Genomic DNA, 24,664 nt, shown 5'->3' on the forward strand with positions numbered 1-24,664 from the left:
TGTACGTCCTTCGTATATGGTACCCAGAGCCTGTAAATTAAATATTACCAGTAGGCTCCAGCATTCATTGTAACACAGTGTAGGGCTGATGGATGATCCTTGGGCGACTCCGCAGGTGGTTAGTGTGGTCTCTGAGATGAAAGGGGGAAGTCTGGCCCACTGTGTTCTGTCAGAGAGGAAAAAGGTAATCCTGTTGAGGGCTTTGTTTTGGATTCCCGCATCATGGAGTCTGCGGGATAGGGTGCATGTGAGACTGTGTTGAAGACCGCAGAGAGGTCCAGGGGGATGGGGGCCACAGTCTCACTTTTGTCGAGGAGGGAGAGGATGTCATCATTTGCAGCGATGTGGGCGGTCCCTGTGCTGTGTTTTTTTATGAAGCCTGATTGGGAGGGGTCGAGGGTGTTGTTTTCGTTGATGAAGGAGGCGAGTTGGCTGTTGACTGCTTTTTTGAGGACTTTTGCCGGATAAGGAAGTAGGGAGATCGGTCTGTAGTATTTGAGGTCAGTGGGGTCTGCCGATGGTTTCTTTAGGAAAGGGTTGATCTCGGCGTGTTTCCAGTCATCAGGGAAGGAGGCGTCTCGAAGGATCGATTGATGATGCTTTGCAGCTTGGGGGCAATGATGTATGCGACTCTGCGGCAGATGTGGTGGGGGTTGGGGTCTGAGGGTGCCCCTGAGTGGGTGGTCCTCATTGTCTTTAGGGTGCCTTTGATGCTGAGGGCGGTCCAGCTGTCCAGCGTTGGCTGAGTGGTGCTGAAGGTGGTGGATGTGGGTTCCTCATGGAGGTTGTTGTTGTCAAAGTTGTCATAGATGGTCTTGATTTTGTGATGGAAGAAGGTGCTGAGTTTGTCGCAGAGGTACTGGGAGGGAGGGATGACGGTGGATTCGCTGTTGGGTTGGACAAACTCTTTGATAATGCCGAAGAGTTCCTTGCTGTTGTGTGCGTGGGTGGAGATTCTGTCCTGGAGTACCTTCTTTCTTGAATGTCTGATGAGTTTGTGTTGGGCAGTGGTGGCTGTTTTATAGTTGTCAAGGTCTGCTGGGTTTTTGGAGTTCCTTCATATTTTTTGAGGCGTCTGCAGGTCTGGATTCCGGAGTTCTATGGAGTACAAGCTGGCCCTCTTGGCGTGAGGGTTGGGAGATTTCTTGAGGGGGGCGGCGGTGTTTGCGCATTCGGTGATCCATTTGTGTAGGGTATGGGGGTGAGGGTAGGGTCGTTGTCTGAGGTGGTGGGAGAAGAGTTGCTGAGGGTGGTGGGTAGTTGCTTGTCAGAGATTTTGCTCCAGTTTCTGCATTGGAGCTGGGATGGGCATCTGCGGAGATCTTTGATTTATAGTTGAAGTGGATGCAGCTGTGGTCCGTCCAAGGGAGTTTGGAGGTGTGGCTGAAGAAGATGGAGTGATCTACTGAGAAGATAGAGTTGAGGGCGTGTCCTTTTGAGTGTGTACGTTCTGGTACAATCTGGTTGAGTCCTATGATGCTCAATCACAGTCAGCCTAAAATTGCATCGGGGTCCTGTCTACTCTGACCATTGGATGGCAGTTGCTACTTAATGCTTTCTTGCACCATTTTTATTTTAAACATTAAAAATGAATATCTCAAATTTCTACCAAGTCAAAAAGTAAGCCAAGAGCTGGCCCAATCTACTGCTTATAAAAGAACCGCGCTCCACCACGGTAGGCCTTAACGTTTGACTTTGCCTTGGTCTTGCAGGGTTTTGGTGTCATTCAATTTATTCGAATGTACTCTATTTTGGGGATTTTTTTGTGTTGTGTTTTCTTACTGTTTATGTGCTGCATAAATACTTAACACAGTCAATCAGTTATTCAACTTGACTGCTCTTGTGCCAAGCTTCCAGAGTGTTAAACACAGGTTAATTTAGTGACTTCTGTGATACACCCTGATTAGGATTGTGGCTTTTCTTTGAGATTGGTTAACATTCCCTCAAACTAAAACCCTTGTGTGGCCGCCATGGCTCACAGCAAGGGTGGGCATGGGGGGAGGTTTCGCGGGGGAGGGGGTGACATGCGGGCGGAAGGGAGTCCGCATAATAAAATTAAATACCTTACTGTGTCACCGGGTCCTGTGGCACTGCTCCTGCTCTCCTGGAACTCAAGGAACAGGAAGCAATGCAGTGTTATGATTGGTAAGCAACAAGGCCCCCTGGTCAATCACTATGCTGCAGTGCAGTGTTGTGATTGGTTTTGAGCATCCTGGTTGGACGCTCAACCAGGGAATGGGAACCTGGGCTTGTTCTCCATACAGGCTGTAATGCAGCCTGCATATAGAATGGGGAAGGTGCACATGACTGATTTGAGCGGCCCGAGAGGGCAGACTAAGCAGTCATTACACACTTCGGAGTGTACAAAACTCTCCTACCCTGCCCTGCTCGATGACCAGAACAGCCCCTCCCACCCGCCTGCCGGCAAAGAGGCAGAAAACATAAAATGATAATAACTGTGCATCTCAGCCTATCCTTCGCAAGACAGCTGGCCAAAGTGAAATGCACAATGTAAACTGGAGTAAGCACCACTCCCCTGCTGACGGTCAGTAGCAATTCCTTGCCCTCAAACATTGCTAGGGCTGGGACCAGTGAAAAATAAAACAGTAATTAATTTTATTACCATTTTATTTTCACTTTTGCAACACTTGCAGCATGGGGGTGACGCTCCTCCACTGTTGCCGGTAGGAAAATGAAAAGCAATACAAATCTCACAAGCAGAGGACACTTGAACTAGACAAATCCTGTAGGTGCAAGACCACTGATTCATTGTCAGGGAAACTGCTATCCCACCCTCACAGCTCCACCATCAAGTGAGGCCCTCCTGAGCCCCTGCACTCTGTGTTGGTGTTTGAGGCCCTTCTCCACCCGCAGGCTATACCTTCGCCTCATCCCTGGTGGTCTAGTGGACCTCTCAATCTCTCTCTTGCTTCATTTTTCTGCCTGCTTTTTCTTTACCTTTCACCTCTGTTTTTTACCCTATTTACTGTCACTCTCTATCAGTTTCCATCCTCATTTCACTTTTCACCTCTGTGCACCTCTCACCCACTTTCTTTCCTGCCACTGCTGCCCCGCAGCCCCTCCCACCAAGCGCGACCAGCCCAAGCTGGTTTCAGCTCCCAGCCTTCTAGCTGTCAAGTCCTCCCCAACCCCTACTTGATGGCGGCCGCTGCAAGGACAGGCGAGCAAGACCACTGACTCATTGTCAGTGAAATTGCTCTCCCACCCTCACATCTCCAACATTAAGTGAGGCCCTCCTGAGCCCCTGAACTCTATGTTAGTGTTTGAGGCCCTCCTCCACCCGGAGGCTATACCTGAGCCTTATCCCTGGTGGTCAAGTTGACCTCTCAATCTCTCTCTTGCTTAGTTTTTCTGCCTGGTTTTCTTTTGCCTTTCACCTCAATTTTTTCACCCTCTTTACTGTCATTTTCTATCATTTTGGATCCTCCTTTCACTTTTCACCTCTGTGCGCCTCTCATGCGCTTTCTTTCCAGCCTCCCATCTGTCTGGCCCTCCCCGACCCCTACTTAATGGGGGCTGCTGCGGGACCGTGCAGCAGACATGCGCAGAGGGTGTGCCGCTGGCACACCAAAGGCAAGTCTGTCTCCGCCCAACTGCGACCAGAGCCAGTAACCCTGGATCTCCGAACCGCCAATGCTACAACCCTCACCGACGACCAGCTCACCTCCTCACTCGGCAACTCCACCCCAACCATTGCGGAAGACGACGACCCCAACACGGCAGCCCGAAACTCTGCACAGATGGATTTCCGACAGCCCAACACCATAGCTCCCCACAAGAGGAACAATAAAACACACACACAAAGACAGCCAGATGGTTTACCACTGAACTTCAAGAGTCCAGACACACATGCCACCACCTCGAAAATGCCTGGAGGAACTCCAAATCTACAGAAGCCCACAACAACTTCAAAGTCGACCAACGCACAACACCAACTCATCAGAAATATGAGAAAAACAGCAATCAAAGCCAGAATCTCAACACACGAGCTCAACAGCAAAGAGCTCTTCGGCATCATCAAGGAGTTCACCCAACCCACCAGCGAGTCAAATGCCATCCCTCCCTCACATGACCTCTGTGACAAACTCAGCACTTTCTTCCAACACAAAATCAAGAACATTAACGATAACTTTGACTAAGACAGCCGACACACTGAATCCTCATTAACCACCCCCAACACCTTGAAGCCAACGATTGACAGCTGGACAGGCCTCACCACCGAAGACACACTGAAGACGTTGAAGTTAAACCACTCTGGGGCCCCCATGGACCCCTGCCCCCACCACATCTTTAACAGAGCTGCCGACACCATTGCACCCATGCTTCACCACACCATCAACCACTCCCTAGCGAACGCCTCCTTCCCTGATGACAGGAAACACGCCGAGATTAACCCCTCCTGAAAAAGCCCTCAGCGGACCCCACCAACCTCAAAAACTACAGACCTATCTCCCTGCTCTCGTTTCCAGTGAACGTCATCGATAAAGCTATCAACTAATTGGGCTACAGAAAAAAAACACAGCACAGAAACCGCCCTCTTCACTGCAACAGATGACATCCGCTCCCTCCTGGACTGAGGAGAGACAGTAGTCCTCATCCATCTCCACCTCTCAGCGGCCTTTGACACAGTCTCTCACCACACCCTAACACGTAGACTTCACGACGCAGGGATCGGGGAAAAGGCCCTCAACTGGATCCACTCTTTCCTCTCCAGGCAGAACGCAGTGGGTCAGACTCCCTCCTTTCCTCTCAGACCCTACACCAACCACCTGCGGAGTCCCCCAGGGATCCTCCCTCAGCCCCACGCTGTTCAACGTCTACATGGCTCCGCTTTCCCCCATCTTAAGAACCCATGGACTCAACATTGTTTCATACACAGACGACACCCAACCCATCCTCTCCTTATCCAACCAACCCAACACAGCCAAACACAACTTTCAAGAAGGCATGGAAGCAGTCGCCAACTGGATAAAAAGCAGCTGCCTACAACTCAACACTTACAAAACAGAAGTACTCATCATTGGCCCACACCCTGGAACGACATCTGGTGGTCCCCCGCCCTCAGAAGCCCACCCACCCCCACAGACCACGCACGCAACCTCAGAATCATCCTGGACTCTGAACTCAAAATGGACCATCAGATCAACTCTGTTGCATCCTCCTGCTTCCACACCCTCTGCCTCCTATGCAAGACCTTCAATGGATCCCCCACGAACACAGGAAGACCATCACTCATGTCCTTGTCACCAGCAGACTTGACTTCGGCAAAGCACTCTATGCCGGAATAACCAAAAACCTCACCCGCAAGCTACAAAGCATCCAGAACGCCGCTGCAACACTGGTCATCAACCTGTCAAGACACTGCCACATCTCCCAGCACCTGCACGCACTCCACTGGCTCCCCATTGAGGCTAGAATCACCTTCAAGATTCTCACCCACGCACACAACGCCCTCCACAACACCAGACAAGCATACCTGAACAGCCTACTTGAATTCCACGTACCCCAAAGGACCATATGATCAGCCCAACTCTCCTACGCCATGGTCCCCCGCACCAGGAAGTCCAGATCGGGAGGCCGCTCCTTCCTCACGGCCAGAGCCTGGAATGCACTACCGCTCCACCTCCGACAGATGACATCCCTCCCCATCTTTACGAGAAACCTCAAAACATGGCTCTTCGATAGACCTCCTCCCTGATGGACTGGAACCTGTACCTCCCCTCCTCCCCAGTGCCTTGAGACCCTTACGGGTGAGTAGTCGTACTCAACAAACCCATGATTGATTCATTGGTGTACATATAGAAATAATGCTACTTAAATACTTAGAAATTACAGAATTAGACATTTTAAAGGTTCAAATAAGAATCTTTATCATAGATGACAAAATGCCTCTGTGCAATTTATGAGAAACTGTACCCCTGTCACTTTTGCTATCCTCCTTCGCTGCACCCTTAGCTCCACACAATCTTTCCCAGGGTAATCACAGCTGCTCAGCTAACCTTTCTTTCTAAAGTCTCTCTCAATTGCCTCCTAACCTGCCTCTTTACAATTTGCCACTTGGAATCAATTATGTTACCATTCCTCTCTGAAGTTGCTCCTCTGCTATCCTTCCTGTATGCAGTGTGTCTCTCTGGACTGCTCGCTAACGTTTTTCTCTGCTTTTCTTCTCGTTCTCTCTCTCTCCTACGCCCTTGAAGATCTTTTTCTCTGCAGTTTGATCTTTACTACCCGTCTCCTGGTAGCACTACATACCAGTGGTGGTGGAAAGGTTTTTAGAGTGGGGATGCTGCCATTGATGTTATGTTCATTTTATATCAGTCATAAGAATTGTGAAAAATCCAAATCCAAATCCAAAATCTCAAAAGGACAACCATCCGACGCATCCTGACCATCATCGCCCAACAGGCCGATTGCACCAACACAGCGGACAACCAACATCCCACCCACACAAAGATGCTGGCTGTGCTGCAACTGTTGGCCTCTGGTAGCCCCCAAACAACACCCACCAGAGTCGGAGGAGGCTCACAGCCAGCCACATCCAAGTCCCTCACACCAGTCCTGGATGCCATCATCAGCCTGGTACCCCAGTACTTATACGTCCACCACAATGCACAGGATCCGCTGGAGACCAAGCAAGGCCATAGCTGGATGCACGCACGTGTGGGGGGCAATCCACTGCACACATGTCATACCTGTGCCCCCTGGTGACACAGCACACAATCACCACAACAGTAAGCACACGTCTCACATCAATGTGAAGGCAACATCCGAACACCGTGGAATCTCCACCAATGTCGTCTCCAAATACCCAGCCAGTGTACATGATTCCTTCATCCTCTGACAGTCCATCATTAACCAGCGTTCCCAGGATGGCACCAAGAGAAATGCACCGCCCCTGGGCAAGTTCATGAACACCCCAAAACACCTCAACTCCACAACCATGCAACGTACTCTCTGGCAAAGTACACATCACAAAATCACAAACAACATGCAAAACAACATGCCCACCCACCAGACACGACAGAACAACTTACAATGGTAACCAGGGCAAGCCGTGAACATGAGCCATCAACGGCATGGCACCTCAGCCACACAATAGCAGAATGTGGGTAAAAGTGGGAACCAGGCATATGTGAAGGAGGCAGGAGAACCATGACTTTGAAAGCACAAAATGCCAAGAGTGGCAGAGATGTGCTGGACAGACCGCAGTATGCAGAACACACCCATATCCATGGCGGCATACACCGCTGGTGTATGGTGTGCAGTGGACACAACCATGTCACCCCAGCCAGTGGAGGTGTTCATGGAAATGTTGCCTGTTACGTTCCCCCTGTAAGTGTGAGCGGAGTGGGATGGCCCAGTGTAGGCCAGGCCAGCGTAGGGGTGTGAATAAAAAGCACATAGCCCTGGGCGTCGTCCTCTTACGGAATGCCCAACGTCTCTGCAAGGGCGACGCCTCCCACCCTGCAACGAGGCTGACGCCATCCTCGTGAGTGGAGTTGCCTGCCATCCCGTGCGCCTGCCGTAACCCGGCCCACTGGACCCCAAACTCGTCAGGCCCGCCCCTGAGCATCCAGGCCACACTGATCACCTGCCGACGCCGGCATGTGTCAAGGAGGGGGCACCATGTGCCGGCGCAAGCTCCAAGCCCGAGGCCCGAGGCCCGAGGCCCACGACCTTGGCAGCCTCCTCAGACCATCACGGCCTCCACGACACAGGCCTGCTTTAGTCCTTTCTCTTTGATGTACTCTACTGCTGCCTCCCGCCTACACTACGGTCAAGTAGGTCACACATTTGGAACTGAGTCTTGATTACACTATGGCAGAGTACATATGTTTATTGCAGATTTTATATCAGTGTACTTCCTTCGATGTGGTGCCATCAACTCTGTTCATGGCATTCTTACGACACATGTCTGTTGTTCCCTGCTGTTTACTGCCTTCGGCCTACACTACGGATAAGTAGTTCGCACATTTGGAACTGAGCCTTGATTTCATGATGTCCGAGGCCATATATTCATGGTAGCCTGTAATTCACTGTACTCCTTCGATCAGGTGGCAGCAACCATGTGCAAAGCAGCCAAACGACACATGTCTGTGGGCCCACGCGGACTACTGCTCCTGGCCTACGCTGCACTCGAGTAGGTCACAGAATTGGAACTGAACATCGATTATTCAAAGGCAGAGTAAGAATCATTGCACGCAAGGAGAGGTGAAAGAGGAAGACGCGGTTCAGTTAGGAGGAAAAAAAGGATCATCGTTACGGAGGTGATCAAACTCTACCAACAAATAACTCTGTACATCGCAAGACAACGACAAGTGGCTGTGGGCCCATGCTGACTGCTGCCTCAGGACCTACATTGTGGTCGAGTAGGTCACACACAATTTGAATTCAGTCTTGATTTATTTATAGCTGACTTGATGTCATTGTACAGGCCTCAACGCAGACTGCATCCCCTTTCAGCCCCGATGCACTCTTTCTGGTTGGACTTTGGTGGCGACTGACTCCATGGACTTGGGTTGTCGTCGCCATAATTTCAGTGATACTGACTTTGTGGCGAAACAATGCCGTGGCATTCTTCTCCTCCATTTGCTGCTTCTGGACAGCTTTCACCCTCTGCATCATGCCCAGGAGGACACCTTCCACTGTCCCCCGCAACCCTCCGCCGCATACACCTTGGACATTGATGAGGACCTGCTCAGCTTGCGTGGCCCATCTGACTGCACCGCAAGTCACCGTCCCGTGGCGGGGTGCATGTGCTGGCCGGAGTTCATCCAGGGCCACTAACTCTGTGCTGGTCAGGTCCGGGACCCCTTCTTCTGAGATATTGGATGGCCCCTGAGGCGATGGCCTTGGGGTCATCAACGCCATGTGTCTGGGGCCCTGCACTGTCCGCTGCCTCCGGCCTCAACTGCAGCCCACCAGGGCTCACATATAAAATCGAGCCCTGACCGGCCCGGATGTCGCATTACCGCAGGAGGCACACGCCACCACCGCCAGGACCAACTCCAACTGCCAATTGCCAACTGCCAGTGTCGAAACATTCGTACTGGCGGACTGATGGAGTTGCTCGCACCTGTTGTAGATGCCAACTTCTGCCTGATCCCCTGCTCAGCACTCCGGGTGCCACTAACTCATTGCACCACAAATCATTGTCCATTACTGTTTTGGTTATGGGCTGTGGAGAGCTCACGCAGCAATGTCACCTCACGCAGTGTGGTAGACCTGGTATGACTATGTGGAAGATGATGCAGGTGCGACCGCCCCACTGCAGCTGCATCAGAAATGTCCCGAAGGGACACAATCCTAGACATTTTCTTCACATGAGCGCACTTAGCTCTGGTGGCCCAGACTCAGCACACTGCAACTCACGGACACTTCTGTTTGCTCATTGTGTGACCTCTGGACTTGCTCCGGCTACCTCCATGATGCTCTGCAGTAGGCAATTACATTTTCAGGTGTTGGGTCTGTGAGGCTGGTGCGTTTCCTGGGGCTCCGCTGTCTTTCTCTGCACTGCCTCTGTGGTGGTCCGGTGGAGGTTCCGGGTGGGGGTTGAGGTCCTGGGGGTGGTGGTAGTGGTTGTTGTGGCCCTCTTGGGTGTCCAGGCCGCATGATCAGTGGCTCCATTGCATGTGTTGCCCTTCAGGTGTAGCTCTGGGCTGGGCTCCCTTTTGTGGTGCAGGCTATCGTCCGACTTTGCACCATGTCAGAGCAGGTGTTTGTTTTCTGGTGCTAACGCGCCTTATCGCCTGTTTTGTGTTCCTATCGCCTGTTTTGTGTCCTTATCGCCGATCTGGCTAGTTGTTGAGAATGTTGAGGAGTGGTGTTGTCGCGGCTTTTCAAACGGGATCTCCTACTCTGCATCTCATTAGCGATAGTTGCGGGGGTCATCTGTGGTTATGTTTTTTGTGGCTGCTATCGCGGGTAAACTGGTGCTGTGGGCTGTTAACACCAGATTGTGAATAGGGTGATACATTTATTGCGCATTTGGCTGCGATAAAGTACCATTAAGTCAATGATAGCTCCTTGAGAATATGCCCCTTAGCGTGGCATTAAAGCAGCCTCTCTGTATTTCACTTGAATGAGCTACCCTCAGAACAGTGCAAGTTTGTGGCTGCCCGGGGGGTAGTGCATTCTTTCTAATATGGTGCCTATGTTGCATCCTGCACACCTTTAGTGAGGTGTGCCAGGGCACAAATAGGGAAAGTGTGCTGTATACATAATACGGCCCTGGTGTGGAAATGCATTGTCGTTTAGAGATAGCACATTTTTATGAGTTAAAAAAATATGCTTTATTTCTGCTTTTCTATTTGGTGGCATCTTTTGAAATAAATTTGTAATTGATAAGAGGTATTTAAATGTTGTTGCATATTATTAAATAAGGAGATTTCTTACAGCCTTTGCTTTCACTTCTTGGATCCCAACAAGAAAGTCAGCCAGGCCACTTTCAGAAAATCCTCCCACTTTGCAGCCAGAGAAATGAAAAAAAAAACAGTTTCTGACTAATCATTGACTTATCAGAAGTCATAGCCTGACATTTGACCTTTGTCACTAAATTCACAGTGCCTATGACAAGATAAAGACAAAATTTAAAAGTATATGTATTGCTCATGCCCCTTTTGAACTCCAGCATGGTTACTTTTGGGGGTGTTACAGCCCCCCAGACACCTACTTCCAATGCCTAAACTTCAGACTGCACTCCACCGTTCTCTCCCAAGCATCTTCATTTATAGAGTCTCTCTTCCTCTTCGTTATAACTATCAATAGTACAGCAGGTGCATTGGTACCAGGGCTCAGGGTGTAGGAGGGCCCCTGGACTCAAAGTATACCTGTTTTCTACTAACAAACCAGGAGATGAGAGACTACTTTCCCTGCTTGCATTAGGGCACATGTTGCAATTGCTTTGCCATAGCCCTCTTGTCTCCCTTTTGGTAGACTTCTTTTTTGGCTCTCAATGTAAGTGGCCCATTCTGTTCCGGCCCACTTGCAAACTACTGTTTGCACAGGAATGTGTTTTGAGGTATTTACCATATGCCTCGCTATTTTCTCCAGGAACATTTCAGCAGTTGAAATCTGTCAAGTTCTACGGGGGTAAAGCGTCGCCCCCACTAAATTAAATGCTCCCAGGAAATGCCCCAGGGATGGAAACAAATGGTATAAAGTTAGTTTACTACCATTTTATTTTTCACTAACCCACATCTCGGGTTGAGTGTCAGGACGGTGCAGGAGTGGCAGCAGCAAGGAGGATTGGTGAACTGGCCATTTAAGTTTAAAGTGCACATGCCACTTTGGTTGGCTGTCTTGTGACGGGCAGCTAGGCATGTGCACTTTAAACCTTGCTAACCCAGCTGTTTCATTCAGCAGGGTTGAGGACAAGCACATCTCTCCAGTGCCCTTGGGGGCACTGACAGAGCCCCCTCCACCAAATCCTGGCACTTCGTTCATGCTAGTTAACAGCATGAGAACAGCTCCAAGATTGATTAGGGGAGTTGTCTGGTGCCCCTGCTGGCGGGGAGAAGAACACCTAGACTGTAGCAAAGAGGATATGCAGCAAGGTTAGTGACTATTTTATTTACTTTGTTTGAATTTCTATGTGCTAATGTGCTCTAAATCGCATATATGTTGATATTTGCAAGAACTCTGAATTAAAATGTTTAATGTCCCAACCCCTTATCTTCCTACCTGGAGCTCTTCTAGGAAAACATGAATATGCAAGCTTTTCACTTCTCACTATTGTGTCATTCCAGAATTAAAACAAAATATATGCAAAGTCCCCTCAGGCAGAATACAATTTGGAAATGTGATTGAGATTTATTACACTATTGGATGAATAAAATAGCTACATGGATAATCATTACAATGCAACTAGTAACACTTAATTTTACGAAAAATATAAATCACAAACCTTCTATGATCGAGAAGAGCAGCAGAATTCCGAATATATTCATGGTTTCTGAAAACAAATAAAATTAGGCGTTTTTAGTGATTTCCTTCTGACTTGCTCAGGAAGGTTCATAAAGTGGGTAAATGTATTTTAGTCAGCCTTCACCACATATTAACAAAGGAAAAACATGCAAAGCAGGCTTAGGCTGCTATATTTTCTTTTGAACCAACCATATTTCTAGAGCAAAATCTAAACAACCCAAAGGAAGCTAAATGGAGGCGTATTGAGAAGTAGCCAAGTGCCTGAAAGGATGGGTTTGTTTATCTTTTCAAGAGACTAGAGCTTACTGAATCAGGAACCGGCAAGGAACTCAATCTCCTTATGTAGTTTAGAGGTTGACGTGGACAGGGATTGAGAGATGGCTAGGAGGTAAAACACTTTTCTAGGAGGGAGATTGTCTTTTGCTCCAAAGGGAAAGGTGTGGAATGACTAGTGCTTGTGAAGCTGAATTGACTACAGTACATGTGAGAATGTCTGCTGCCTGTCCAAGAAGATGATTGTCATGGGATAGCTTCATGGAAACAGTTGTGGTTTTTAGATGTACATAGAATTCTGCCTGTGGGTTGAAAGTCAGTAATGTTATCATTGATTGAACAAGGCGATTGTAAGCTAGATAGCCCCTTCAACTAGAGAACCAGGACGTCAGCTCAACCATTGGGTTTCACTTGTACAACTTGCACCACTTGTAAATTGGGTATAAATAAAAACACCTTGTTCAAATATACCACCAAATCAAGATCACAAAATAAGACATTTTATAAATTGTCAGACCTAGTATGTAATTTATGTGATTATCTGTGGTTGTGACCAAGTTCAATTTTAAGTTTATTGTTGAAGTTAGTTAAGAACATAAACATTTCACTGATTAAAACTATAAATCAATATAATAACTTAAAAATGTGTATCCCAAACATTCCAGAGACCATGCAGCTTGTTTCTTGCTAATGTACGTTTGTAGGGCAAGTTAATGAATTCAAACTGGTCCAATATTTGTTCAAAATAGGCACACATTAAACTGAAAATATCCCGGGAAGATGAAAACTACCACTGAACTTTGATCTTTACATACGTCCTGCCACAGAATTTCTTTAAATGATTTCATAGTTAAAAACTGGTGGGGTATATAGGCCTTTCTCAAAGATAAAACATTTACAGATACCACTGTCTACAATGGGTTAAGTGAATCAACGAGGTTCCTTTTTGGGCAATCACAGCATGGCAGCCGATCAACATGATTATAGCTTTTAGTAGGACAGGAGGTCCTGGGCCAAGTTCAAGAAACTGGAGTAGTGTTTGTGCATGAGCTTGGCCATGTGGACTTTTTCTGCAGTAGATGCAACCCAGGTCATGTTTTTCAACATTTGAGTGGCCCCTGGCAAGTCATTAATTTTATGCAAATAGGCTAGAACACTGAGGTCATCTGTTCACCATGAATATAACCCGGACCCATTTTATGGAGATCAAGCAACCCAGGGATTCTTGGTAATGGCCACTGCCAAGAATGTCATGGATTCACAGTTTAACTGCAGGTTGCTGAGGTTAAGGCACACTGTAATAGAATCCCTGCACATACAGATGCATCTGCCATTGATGCTTCTCTTTAGTAGTTGCACTTGCTGCTTATGCCGCTGAGTTCTTGTGGACAATGTGTATAATATATCATAATAGTTAGCTCAATGGCAGCACTTATGGGTAAAGAGATGTCAAAGAGAGAAGTAAAACTCTATACAACAAGACAGTCAAAAATATTTGCTATTTATGTAAATACGTAATCAAGTTAATCAAGAAAAGTGTGTGGTGTCTCAAGTAAACATAGAACCTACGTATCGAAAGGTGACAGTTTGTGACATAAAATAGGTTTCAAATTATACAAATATGACCATAGCATAAATATTCATTATTTAATAGAAGCCTTTTTTGGGGGGGGGAAAGTTTTATATAGATCAGAGCGCTTTACATAGCACCAGTTTCGTTACACAAGGACACATTAATTTTTTCTTAGGCACGGGGAGATTAAGTGATTTGCCCAGAATCACAGGATGTTGAGCATCGTAGTCGAGACTGGAACCCGGTTCCCCAGCTTTGAAGTCGACTGCTCTAGCTGCAAGGCTTCATCCTCTCCCCAAGTACAATAGTAGTGGCTAGCCTTCTAGTACAATAGTAGGGGCTATAGAATGATTTGTTTTAGATGCATGTTAATGGCATTTGACCCCACCAACAAAAGGGGGTTTCTTCAGGACCTAACAATAAGGGACACCTGAAAAAAATAATCAAAGGATTATTAACTATAACTTAACTAAAAAAGAGTTTGACTATATGAATACAGAAACACCCCGTACTCCAGTTCTTTTTTCTCTGTTGAAAATCAACAAAGTGTTACTAATCCACTAGTTCGCCCTTTCTATCTGGTGGTGGCTCAGTTTTAGAACCCATTGGTAGATATATTGAATATTTCATTAGGAATATGTCCCATACAAGAGTCCTTTGTTTGGGATAGTATGTTTATGATAAACCTCATTGACAACATGTCCTTCAATATAGAGAGACTGACTGGCTGGCTACAGTAGACATATCATTATTGTATACAAACATACCCCAGGAAGAAAGCATTTTGCTAATACCTGTTGAATACACGTGTACAGCCTGTTCAAGTTCCTACTAGTTTCATTATTTCTCTACTGAGAATTGATTTACAACACAACCACTTTATATTTGAGGGTGAATTGTACCAACAATGCTCTGTAACTTCAATGGGAATAGTTGTTGCTCCCAATTTGGGAAACATATATATGGATTATACTGAACAAACACATGCTCTTTCCATGCATAATATATAACATTTTATGTTGGAAACATTATATTGAGGACATTTTCCATATCTGGTTTGGCCCCGAATGTAACTTTCACAATTTTGTAATATATCTAAATGGTGTTCAAAAACATCTAACATTTACGTCCACCATACACAATTCAGAAATCGCCTTCCTTGATTTAGCCATCAAACAACAGGAAAGAGTACTGTGCACTAGCCTCCACAGGAACCCACAGAAAGAATCACTCTCTTGTCTTACAGCAGCAACCATCCCAGAGCCTTGAGGGATAGATTACTATTCGGCCAATATCTACTTCTCTGTAGAAATTGTTCCCTCAAAGAGGGCTACATGAGAGAAGCTCAAACTCTAAGAGCCAAATTGTTTGCTAGGGGTTATCCCAATAAAATAGTGAAGAACTCCCTAAAACGTGCATGGTTTTATCCTAGAGAGGAATTACTCATTACCAAAAACAAAGCCCCTCTCGAGAAATTGATTTGTGAGACCACCTTTGGCACTCATACAAAAAAGATCGGCAATTTGATTAAAAAAACTGGTATCTTATTTGAAACATTGATCCCACAATAGAATAACCAATGTTTGAGTTCAAACATGGGAAAAATATCAAAGACCATCTGGTGCACTCGTCCACACAATGCGGCACTAGTCATAAACCTAGAACACTAAAATCAGCTTGGGGCCTTCCAGAAGTGAAAGGTCACTTCCGATGTGGTAACTGTATTGCCAGCACCTTTTCCTTTGACACAAAGGTTTTTGAACACGGTAACATCAGGCAAGACTTGATTCTTTTCGCCAACTGCAATACACGTAATGTAGTCTACTGCATATGGAGTCCATGCCAGTTGCCTTATATTGGGCAAACATTACATCCAATCAAGACACACATCTTCCGACATCGTAGCAGAATAAGATGCACTGTACTGAACGCACCTTTGGTAATTCACTTCATTGAAAAGAACCATACCACAAATGATCTTAAATGGCAAGTTATCAGCATGGCAACCATTCCTGAAAGAACAGGAGACCTATCACATTTTCTACAAAGATTGGAATGCCGATGGATTGAATGGGCCAACTATTTCAATCATGGACTGAATACAGCTGAAGAACAGCGTAGTTTTGTCGCCATTCTATTGAACTGATTTGACAATATGTCCTTGAACTGTACCTCCATGAATGAGTACAATGAGATGTCACCTCCCAGAGTTGTCAAAACACAATGATACATTTTTTCAAAATTGTCTTGATTATAACTCCAAAATTGTAATTGTGATATTCTCCTTCTATGCATTTATGTATAGATATGTTTAAACAGATATGGTCTCATTCTGTACTCTCCAAATATCTTTGTCCGTTGCCACTTTTCTAAATTTTTATTTTTTTATTTTTACTTTAATTCCACAAAAGCAAAACACATTGCATGCATGGGCTTTGCCAATTTCATCCTTTCAAAATAATTCATGGAGATAGAAAACATCCCTGCATGGGGCACTAACTAGTGTGTGCTTCACCAAGTGAACCCAGAGTGGCACAATACTTGTACGCTCTTCTCTTGTCTCTAGGAATGCCAACCACGCCGTATGACACAAGGCCGTGCAGGTGAGGCTGACCTTGGCAGTCCTCCAGAAATGGATTTCATTACTCCGTGACATCGAAGAAATAGTGAGGTTGACTATGGCGGCCTGACTCAAAATTATTTATGAGATGAATCTTCTCTAGCTCTCCTATTTTGGGTAAGTCCCTTGGGAACTTGTCATTCTTGCTTGATAACACTGACATCCCTTGAGAGAGGCAGCATTGAGCACTGCGGCCCCTTTTCATTCTCCCTCCCCTTTCTTCTCATAGATAATAATCTACAACACGGATTGTCATGTAATCTATGTATGTACGGATGTATACCACTATCCAATACGTCGCAAGGACTGTTTGTCCCCTTCCCCTCACAGGGGTGAGTTACAGATCAATACAGTCTATGCCAATTGCTCCTCTTCGCATTACATTATGGCTCACATGTAGTTTTTTATTTCTCTCTCCCGACTAGTGCCCGGCTGGGCCCCATGTGAGTACCTTTACTAAGAATGCACTTCCTTTTGGTGTGTACCTCACAACTCTGACAATTCATTCATATTCATTTAGGTACAACCGTTAGTCATTAGACTAGCTTTTGAGTTTTTCTCCATTCTGGCCCACTTAGTTATCCTTTGATCATTTTTCTCAAATGTTCCTTATTGTTAGGTCCTGAAGAGACCCCCTATTGTGGGTGGGGTTCTAAAATGTTGATGTGCTTTGTTTAAGCAGTAATGATTTATTACCTGGTTACATTTCAAAGAATTTATAAAGTCTCTTGATATTTAGTCCAACTACTGATTATCAAGCACAATTGGTGTTTGAGAACTTTGATTTATCTTTTTTTTTGTTGGTACTATGAGAGCTATGGACATAATATAGGTGATTTTGGATCTGAGAATTAACTCTAATTGAACCTTTGAAAGTATTTTACTGTTTCTTCTTCTAAGATGGACACTGGCATGATTTGGTTTTACATGCATGTCTAATATAGTTACAACTTGTGGGACTGGTTATTAGATTGTGGTTCGAATTTTGAGCTGACTTTAGTATACCAGTAACAAACCTTTTTCCTAATAATGGCTCCGTTTGTATTTTATATGTTTTGAAAGAACACGTTTCAGTTTTTTTCCCAAGATGGCTAATGTTATACTGTTGATATTGAACAGGTGTCCAATATGTCTAGGCTTATTGAAAGTACTTCCAGGTTGGCTTCTATAAGTTTGGGAGAATAATATCATGGCACTATTTTCACACTCAACCATGATTCTGTAACTTGGCTCTGAATACATGTTTTAGGTATGACAATACTAATACAGTTGATAAAACTAATGTTGGGGCAGTAATTGTCAGCAAACATTTACCATTGTAAAAAGTAAGTGGACAATTGAGATTTTTATATTGTTGGAGTGGAATGTACCTTTGTTCAATAGCACTATTATTTGGACTTTTGATTATTCATTTGCTTGTATAATTGGGTTGTGATATGCTTCATGGTTTGACCACTATCTGATGAGCCTACCTGACTTGTTTAAGATGACCAAAGGGTTATCATTTGGGTAATAGACAAAAAAAATGATTTATTTATTAGGAACTGGCTGTGCTGTTTCCCAACATGATGTTAATTCTTATGTACTTCAACATACATTTCTCTGAAATGTTTGGGGTAGTTTGATCACCAACATTTAGAATTTAATCTCTGATGGTGCAGTGGTATGATTATAGGTAAAATAGCGCTCCAAGGATAAGTAGCACTTTCACACACATTTTGGATTTCTGACAAATTTATATGGACGGTGCTAAAAGAAGAGAAGAACCACCCGCCTCCCCAAACACGTGGTCGAAACCAACATAAACATAAAACACAATCCTCAGCACACATCTTTACAGTAATACGCAAGTATCCAATCTGATTTAGTCAAGCATAAATGATACAAAGAATTTTTGAGCTTGGTTTCTTTTCTTTATTCTTTCTGTTCTTGCATCAGCCAACAAGTGTTTTGTCGCACAAAAGGGAAACCCTCCCGTGAATTTCACAAGGCTGTATATACAAAACAAACACAAGCCCTTGTAAAGCTACACAACACAGGTGTATTTATTACACCCATTAAACCTCACCCGTGTCCGTAGTGGTATTTATAAGAATGTTTACGGCATGCACAGGGATCTTGGCACACTAGGACGAGCAAATTGCAAGTCATAAGATGTTATAAGTTGGTGAGTGTGGGCAAACATATATTTTGCCCCGTATATTATGCGGTGATGGAGAAAACCAATATATGACAAAATTATCGGAATTCATCTGCGTGCACCCATTGTGTGTGCACTGATCAATAAGTGTCAAGAAACAACACTTGAGGATCTAGTTCCAATTTCTAGGTGAAGGTGAGATGAGCCAAAAGCGGTGAGCTAAGTGTGGTGACTTTAAAAATAAATCCCACATCACTCCTCAAAAGTTAAAAATCAGAAATACCTTTCAAGAGTCCAAAATGTTCCCTGAAAGAACCAAACCCTATTTTAGTATGCACTATTTAGAGTTGAACAGTTCATTAGGAATCTAATACGTCCATATATTAAGTCTACTTACTTTATCAGTGGAGATAATTCCATCCCACAGGGAATATAAAATCTATGTTCTGATGTCCACGTTGCATATACATTGAATCTTCGCCATGAGCCAAAGTTAGAGCACCAAAGAAACATAGGAATGCCTTAAAAACTCATACTTGATCACGTGTCAGCTGAATATTAGTAATCTTTCTGTATCATAGCGCTATGTAAAACCTGTATCTAATAACACACAGCATATCTCAACAGTAATCACCACGCTATTCAGAACTATATACGTTCGCGCCGGGTATTGTTCCAAACGCCTCACTCCAAAGCTTAAAATATGACCCAGGTGCTCCAGATTCTCCTAAGTCTGCAACACATCCAAACCATGCTGAGTAACACATGCAAACCATGCTGAGTAACACATGCAAACCATGCTGAGTAACACATCCAAACCATGCTGAGTAACACCTTCAAACCATGCTGAGTAACACATCCAAACCATGCTGAGTAACACATCCAAACCATGCTGAGTAACACATCCAAACCATGCTGAGTAACACATCCAAACCATGCTGAGTAGCACATCCAAACCATGCTGAGTAACACATCCAAACCATGCTGAGTAACACATCCAAACCATGCTGAGTAACACATCCAAACCATGCTGAGTAACACATCCAAACCATGCTGAGTAACACATCCAAACCATGCTGAGTAACACATCCAAACCATGCTGAGTAACACATCCAAACCATGCTGAGTAACACATGCAAACCATGCTGAGTAGCACATCCAAACCATGCTGAGTAACACATCCAAACCATGCTGAGTAACACATCCAAACCATGCTGAGTAACACATCCAAACCATGCTGAGTAACACATCCAAACCATGCTGAGTAACACATCCAAACCATGCTGAGTAACACATCCAAACCATGCTTAGTAACACATCCAAACCATGCTGAGTAACACATCCAAACCATGCTGAGTAACACATTCAAACCATGCTGAGTAACACATTCAAACCATGAATTCTGAAATGTATCAAGACAGGTAAACCTAAGATTGCATCAGAAATATATGCCTTCCCGATAGAAGTGCAGGGAGGAGAAATATGTTCATTTCTCCTTATTGTTTTCTTTGTCTACGTGTGCTGCATTGTACAGCACACTTAGAAAGAGGTAAACACCTCTAAAGGGTGTTTTTGTGCAGGAGGCATCCCTTCATGCACCTAAATGACCCTGCCTGCAATGCAGGCACCCTTGCACAAGGAGTAGGTGCCAGCATAGGCGCTAGCCAGCTCATAGTGCGTCAGCACAGGGAGAGAGCAGGCATGCCCCATCTGTTGGTAGATATAGTACATTCTAGCCCTCTCCACTTCACACAGCACAGCAGGTTGTCTTGCTACATTGTGTTATGTCAAATATTGATAAATCTGCCCCGAAATGTCCAGCATTTAGGTTCCAGCACTGTAATCAAAATACTGATGAGACATACACCTATGTACACTATATGTGTGCTAAATTACAACATCCGTCACCCCACAACTTTGTACATTTAAAGCAAAATAAAAAGTCTTTTAAGGCAGCATTTTGGGGCAATGGAAAAGCATCCCACACCTTTAAGCTGCCTCCAACTCTAGTCTCCCCAGCATGAGAAAGACCCTTACCCTGAGCTCCTCTGCAATGCATCCCCTTCCTGCACACAAATAAACCTCACTGCCACACACTGTCCCATTTCTCCGCACAGCACCCTTGTAGCAGAATGCAGGGGTAAGCAACAGTTTAATTCCCTGCTCAATGAGCAAATGTCTTACCTGGCAAAGCTGGGTCAGCAAGCTTCACTGTTAAGAACTGACTGTATGTCAAAAACAGAAGTTGCATTTCAGTGAAATTATACTCGCCTTATGTTAGCAGGCTTATGCAAATAATTGAATGCACATTCTGGTCCCCCAAATATTTCCTGTATCTAGGCTTACTAGACTGGTCTCCCTCCTCGATTGCATGCAAATATCTAGGGGCATTTCCTGCTTGACGAGTTTTCTCCTATCTGTCTAGGGTATCTGAGGAATTTTCCCATCTTGCCATTGCCATTACACAACTGACACAAATATGGCCTTCCTCCTGAATAACAAGAATCGTTTTTATTCTTTTTCACAGGACTTATGGTGTCATTTTGCAGTGACCCTTCTCACCACTTCTTAGGAATCGCAGCTTGATCATTTGTACTTAGTTCTGTCTACCATGTACATTAAGTACTTTTAAAACACATTTTTTCACAAATAGTAACATCATCAATCACCTTCTTAGTTCTTTTACACTGCATTTAATATATAGAGCCGATGATATTAATATATAGATCAGGTCATTTGTAATGAAGAAGCTGCATGAAAATGGTGAATCTGGAGATGTGGTCAAAGGCCTTCATCCTGTGCCTTCAGCAGCATCAGTGCCTTGGTAATGGACACCGTTCATTGTTATTATACTGACCTTGTGGTAGGGGCATGTATAGACCATAAAGTAAAGTGAGTATCCCATGCCCTGTTGATTTCCTATCAGCAGGGGTAAGACATTGTGATCTTGACAACTTGTATTCAGGTGTTCATTAGAACAACTGCTCTTGTGGCCAATGCTCAGACCCAAAAATGACATCAATGCCTTAATTGTATGTCTGTCCACTGCAGCACTACTTTTCTTGAGCATACACTGTGCTGGAAAGTAAAATGCTTTCATGTGATGTACACATATCAATGTTAAGCTTTGCTCGATTTGAACATGCAACATCGACCGATGGCCTTTGCCAAAAGTTAATTTTAAACCTTTTTTTCAGTGTGATTCATTTAACAGTCAGGCAATGGAGAATGGATTCTCAAGCACAGAACATTCATTGAACAAATAGAAAAGCAGTACTGGTGCATGAGTGGCATGTTGATATGTCAATATGAATACTCAGTGCATTGGTGTGTTTGTATCGCTGTGTTCGCCGAAACTAACGTCTGCTAAAATGCAGACTTAGGCATACCTAATATGGGGGGCGGAGGGTTGTGCTGATACGACCACAGGGTCGTATCAGCAAGGTTATCGCCGTTTTGCAGGGAACATCGCTGGAAAACCAGCGATGTTCCCTGCAAAACGGCGAATTCCCCGCTATCGCTGATAATTATATTGCCCTGGGGAAACGCGTTGTAAATAAGACGCTAACAGGGCGATATAATCCAGCGATAGACGGCGATAAATAGAAAAGCGTTAAGCGCACTTTGCGTTTATTTATCGCCGTCCTTGTAAATATGCCCCAAGGTTCTCAACAAATGATGCGCTCAACAGAAATGAAACTGCACACTGGGCAGCATACTGGGTGCTGACCTGGGCCCAGTCACATAGAACTTTTTTCTCCTAAAAATGCCGAATGCACCGTATCCCAGGGGCATGGAGTGCTGCCGCAGCTGCTTATTCCTGACCCAATTGGAACCATGTGCACAACTCCAATTGGAGCCAAAAGGGGCAGTAATAAGAGTCCTGGGTGAAGGTCCAACGTCTTATTTCAGAGGCATTACGAAGTGTCCAAAATGTCAAAAACATGCAAATGACTTACTGGCCTACTGAACAGGAATAAGGGTAGTGACAAGGGAGAGGCAGCATCGCTTTCCAGCCATAGACAGGCCAGGTCTGCCGGGCCATGGAGCTAATAAAATGCGAACATGCACTGCGCCGCTCCACAATAAGCCTTAACCCCTTCAGTGCCACGCCCTTTCCCCCTCCTGTGCCGGGCGTTGCACTAGTGGGTGGGGCTCATGACGAGATAGTCTCGTAATGGGCACAGCGCAACCGTGCTCCATGACGAGACTATCTCGTCATGGGCACTGAAGAGGTTAAGATCTTGGGTATTAAGAGTGAGTGTGTTTCACTGTACTCATGCCAGATTACTGGCCCACGCAAAATGGATCAGCAAAGCACGCAGTGTGCGAAAAACCACACAGGAAAGCAGCATTGGGATGTTGGTCCCTGACCTTTTGGAAAAGTACTCTGTACAAAGGGGGTCCCAATATTTTCTGCATTGCAATCACGGTTCTTTAACTGTGGCATTAGATTACCCAATTTTGGGTTTTTCTGTTGTTTTTAATTGTATGACACCTTGATTGGACCAAGATATACAGTGGTTGGCTAGGTGAACGTATCTAAATCACTTGGTGCTATTCACTTTTCATTCTTGCACATTGGTTTGGTGGAGGTTTATTATTTTCGACTTTAATTGAATGGAGGGCCTTAAAACTTTTGGGTTTTCTGATGATGATTTTACTGCATTGATTGGTAGGGCAATTACAGGTGATAATGTGACCCCTATACAATCTAGCGATAGTGGAGAATGGAACAACTTACTGAACTTAAGAAAGAAACTTAAGCGTATGGAATCTCATGCTCACTATATGCTCGAATACTTACGATCAGGAGTGATCCCTTCTGGTTTAAGGGTACGTAATGTCCCCGTATTGTTTGTAGAAGTCCGTAAGTTCCTGGAGCGGTGGTCGCATATTGCGAACCGCTGCTCCAGGGACTGGATGATTCTTATAATAGAAACCACCAGGGAAATGGTGGAGGTCCTGAGCAAGGAAATCACATCTCTAGAACAAAAATTGAATACCTCCACGGCATTAGAGGAAGCAAAAGCTAGATTGGAAAAAATCAACACCGATATGAAGGACTTTGAGATATATCTGAACAACAAAAAAACTGATAAACTAAGAAAGGATATCAGATGGTATACACAGGAAAAGGCATACCCATATCTTCGCCCTACTTACTGCCAGGATTCAAATTACAATCAAGACTATCCAGGTAGGAATAATAATTATCAAAGAAAAACTCAGAATTTTTCTGAAACGTTTTCATCGGACTCTGATAATGAGGCTAGACAAGACTTAGATGAGGCTCAGTATGATTTTCACCCCCGTAGGGGTAGACAGATGGGAGCACAGTCATATCGTGGCCAGACATCTTTTTTATCGCGGGGTCAATATCAAGGAAGATACAGGAGATGGGCATCGGACAGAGGGGACCCACAACCAATGGCCCCTCAACATCAGCAGCCAACCCGGAACCAACAATATTGGCGCCAATAGTCAGTATGAGGGAATGTCGAAAGAAAGATGATGTATTACCCATCTTTAATCTGTCATCTGTCAATTTAGACACAGAAGAATGTTCCGTTTTAAGTCGAGGCTTGTCCTTTGTCCCGGTCACACGGCCTAATCTGTTCAAACTACATGAGGACTTGTATACCTTCTTCAGGAAGGTTAGATTGAAAAAGTATTTTCTGGACCGTCCGTCAGAAATGAATGATGAGAACCAGTCGAAGTGTAAACCTCCATCTCAATTCACTCCGACCTTGGAGATGGTCGTCCCAGAAGTACAGATTTTTGAACAAAATGTCATAAAGGAGATTACTAAAGTAACCAAACATCTACCATGGGTGAGAAACAATCCGTCCCTTATTGAAAATAATGCCTTGCAGAAGATCAAATCCAATAAAAACCTTATTGTGAAACCATGTGACAAAGGTGGTGGAATAGTTGTTATGGACAGGAATGACTATGATGACAAAATTCTTAATATGTTAGCTGTTCCCCAACATTATAAAAAATCGCATCCCAGAGAGCTCGTTCATTTGAAAAAGACAATACAGGATTTAACAACTAGAGCACTGGAAGTTGGTGACATTTGTCAACAGGAATACATATTTTTGAACAA

At 44.8% G+C, this 24,664-nt stretch overlaps 1 protein-coding gene across 2 annotated transcripts in view; it reads right to left on the minus strand.

Moving 5' to 3' along the window:
• The window catches only part of LOC146854034 (C-type lectin lectoxin-Enh4-like), a 138,741-nt gene extending 117,955 nt beyond the window's left edge, over nucleotides 1-20,786 (minus strand). The window contains exons 1-2 of one of the 2 annotated variants that reach the window (XM_085651886.1): nucleotides 20,737-20,786; nucleotides 11,927-11,974 (exon numbers count right to left, since the gene is read on the minus strand). In XM_085651886.1, the coding sequence (XP_085508012.1) occupies nucleotides 11,927-11,969 (43 nt within the window). In that variant the 5' untranslated portion in view covers nucleotides 11,970-11,974; nucleotides 20,737-20,786. Of the gene's footprint in view, nucleotides 1-11,926; nucleotides 11,975-18,949; nucleotides 18,993-20,736 lie in introns of those variants that run through there. The other variant, XM_085651887.1, reaches the window with a different exon arrangement.
• Between the last annotated feature and the right edge of the window lie 3,878 nt (nucleotides 20,787-24,664).

Source organism: Triturus cristatus, chromosome 4_1 (assembly GCF_964204655.1).
Source record: "Triturus cristatus chromosome 4_1, aTriCri1.1, whole genome shotgun sequence".
In the NCBI taxonomy this organism is placed as follows: domain Eukaryota; kingdom Metazoa; phylum Chordata; class Amphibia; order Caudata; family Salamandridae; genus Triturus; species Triturus cristatus.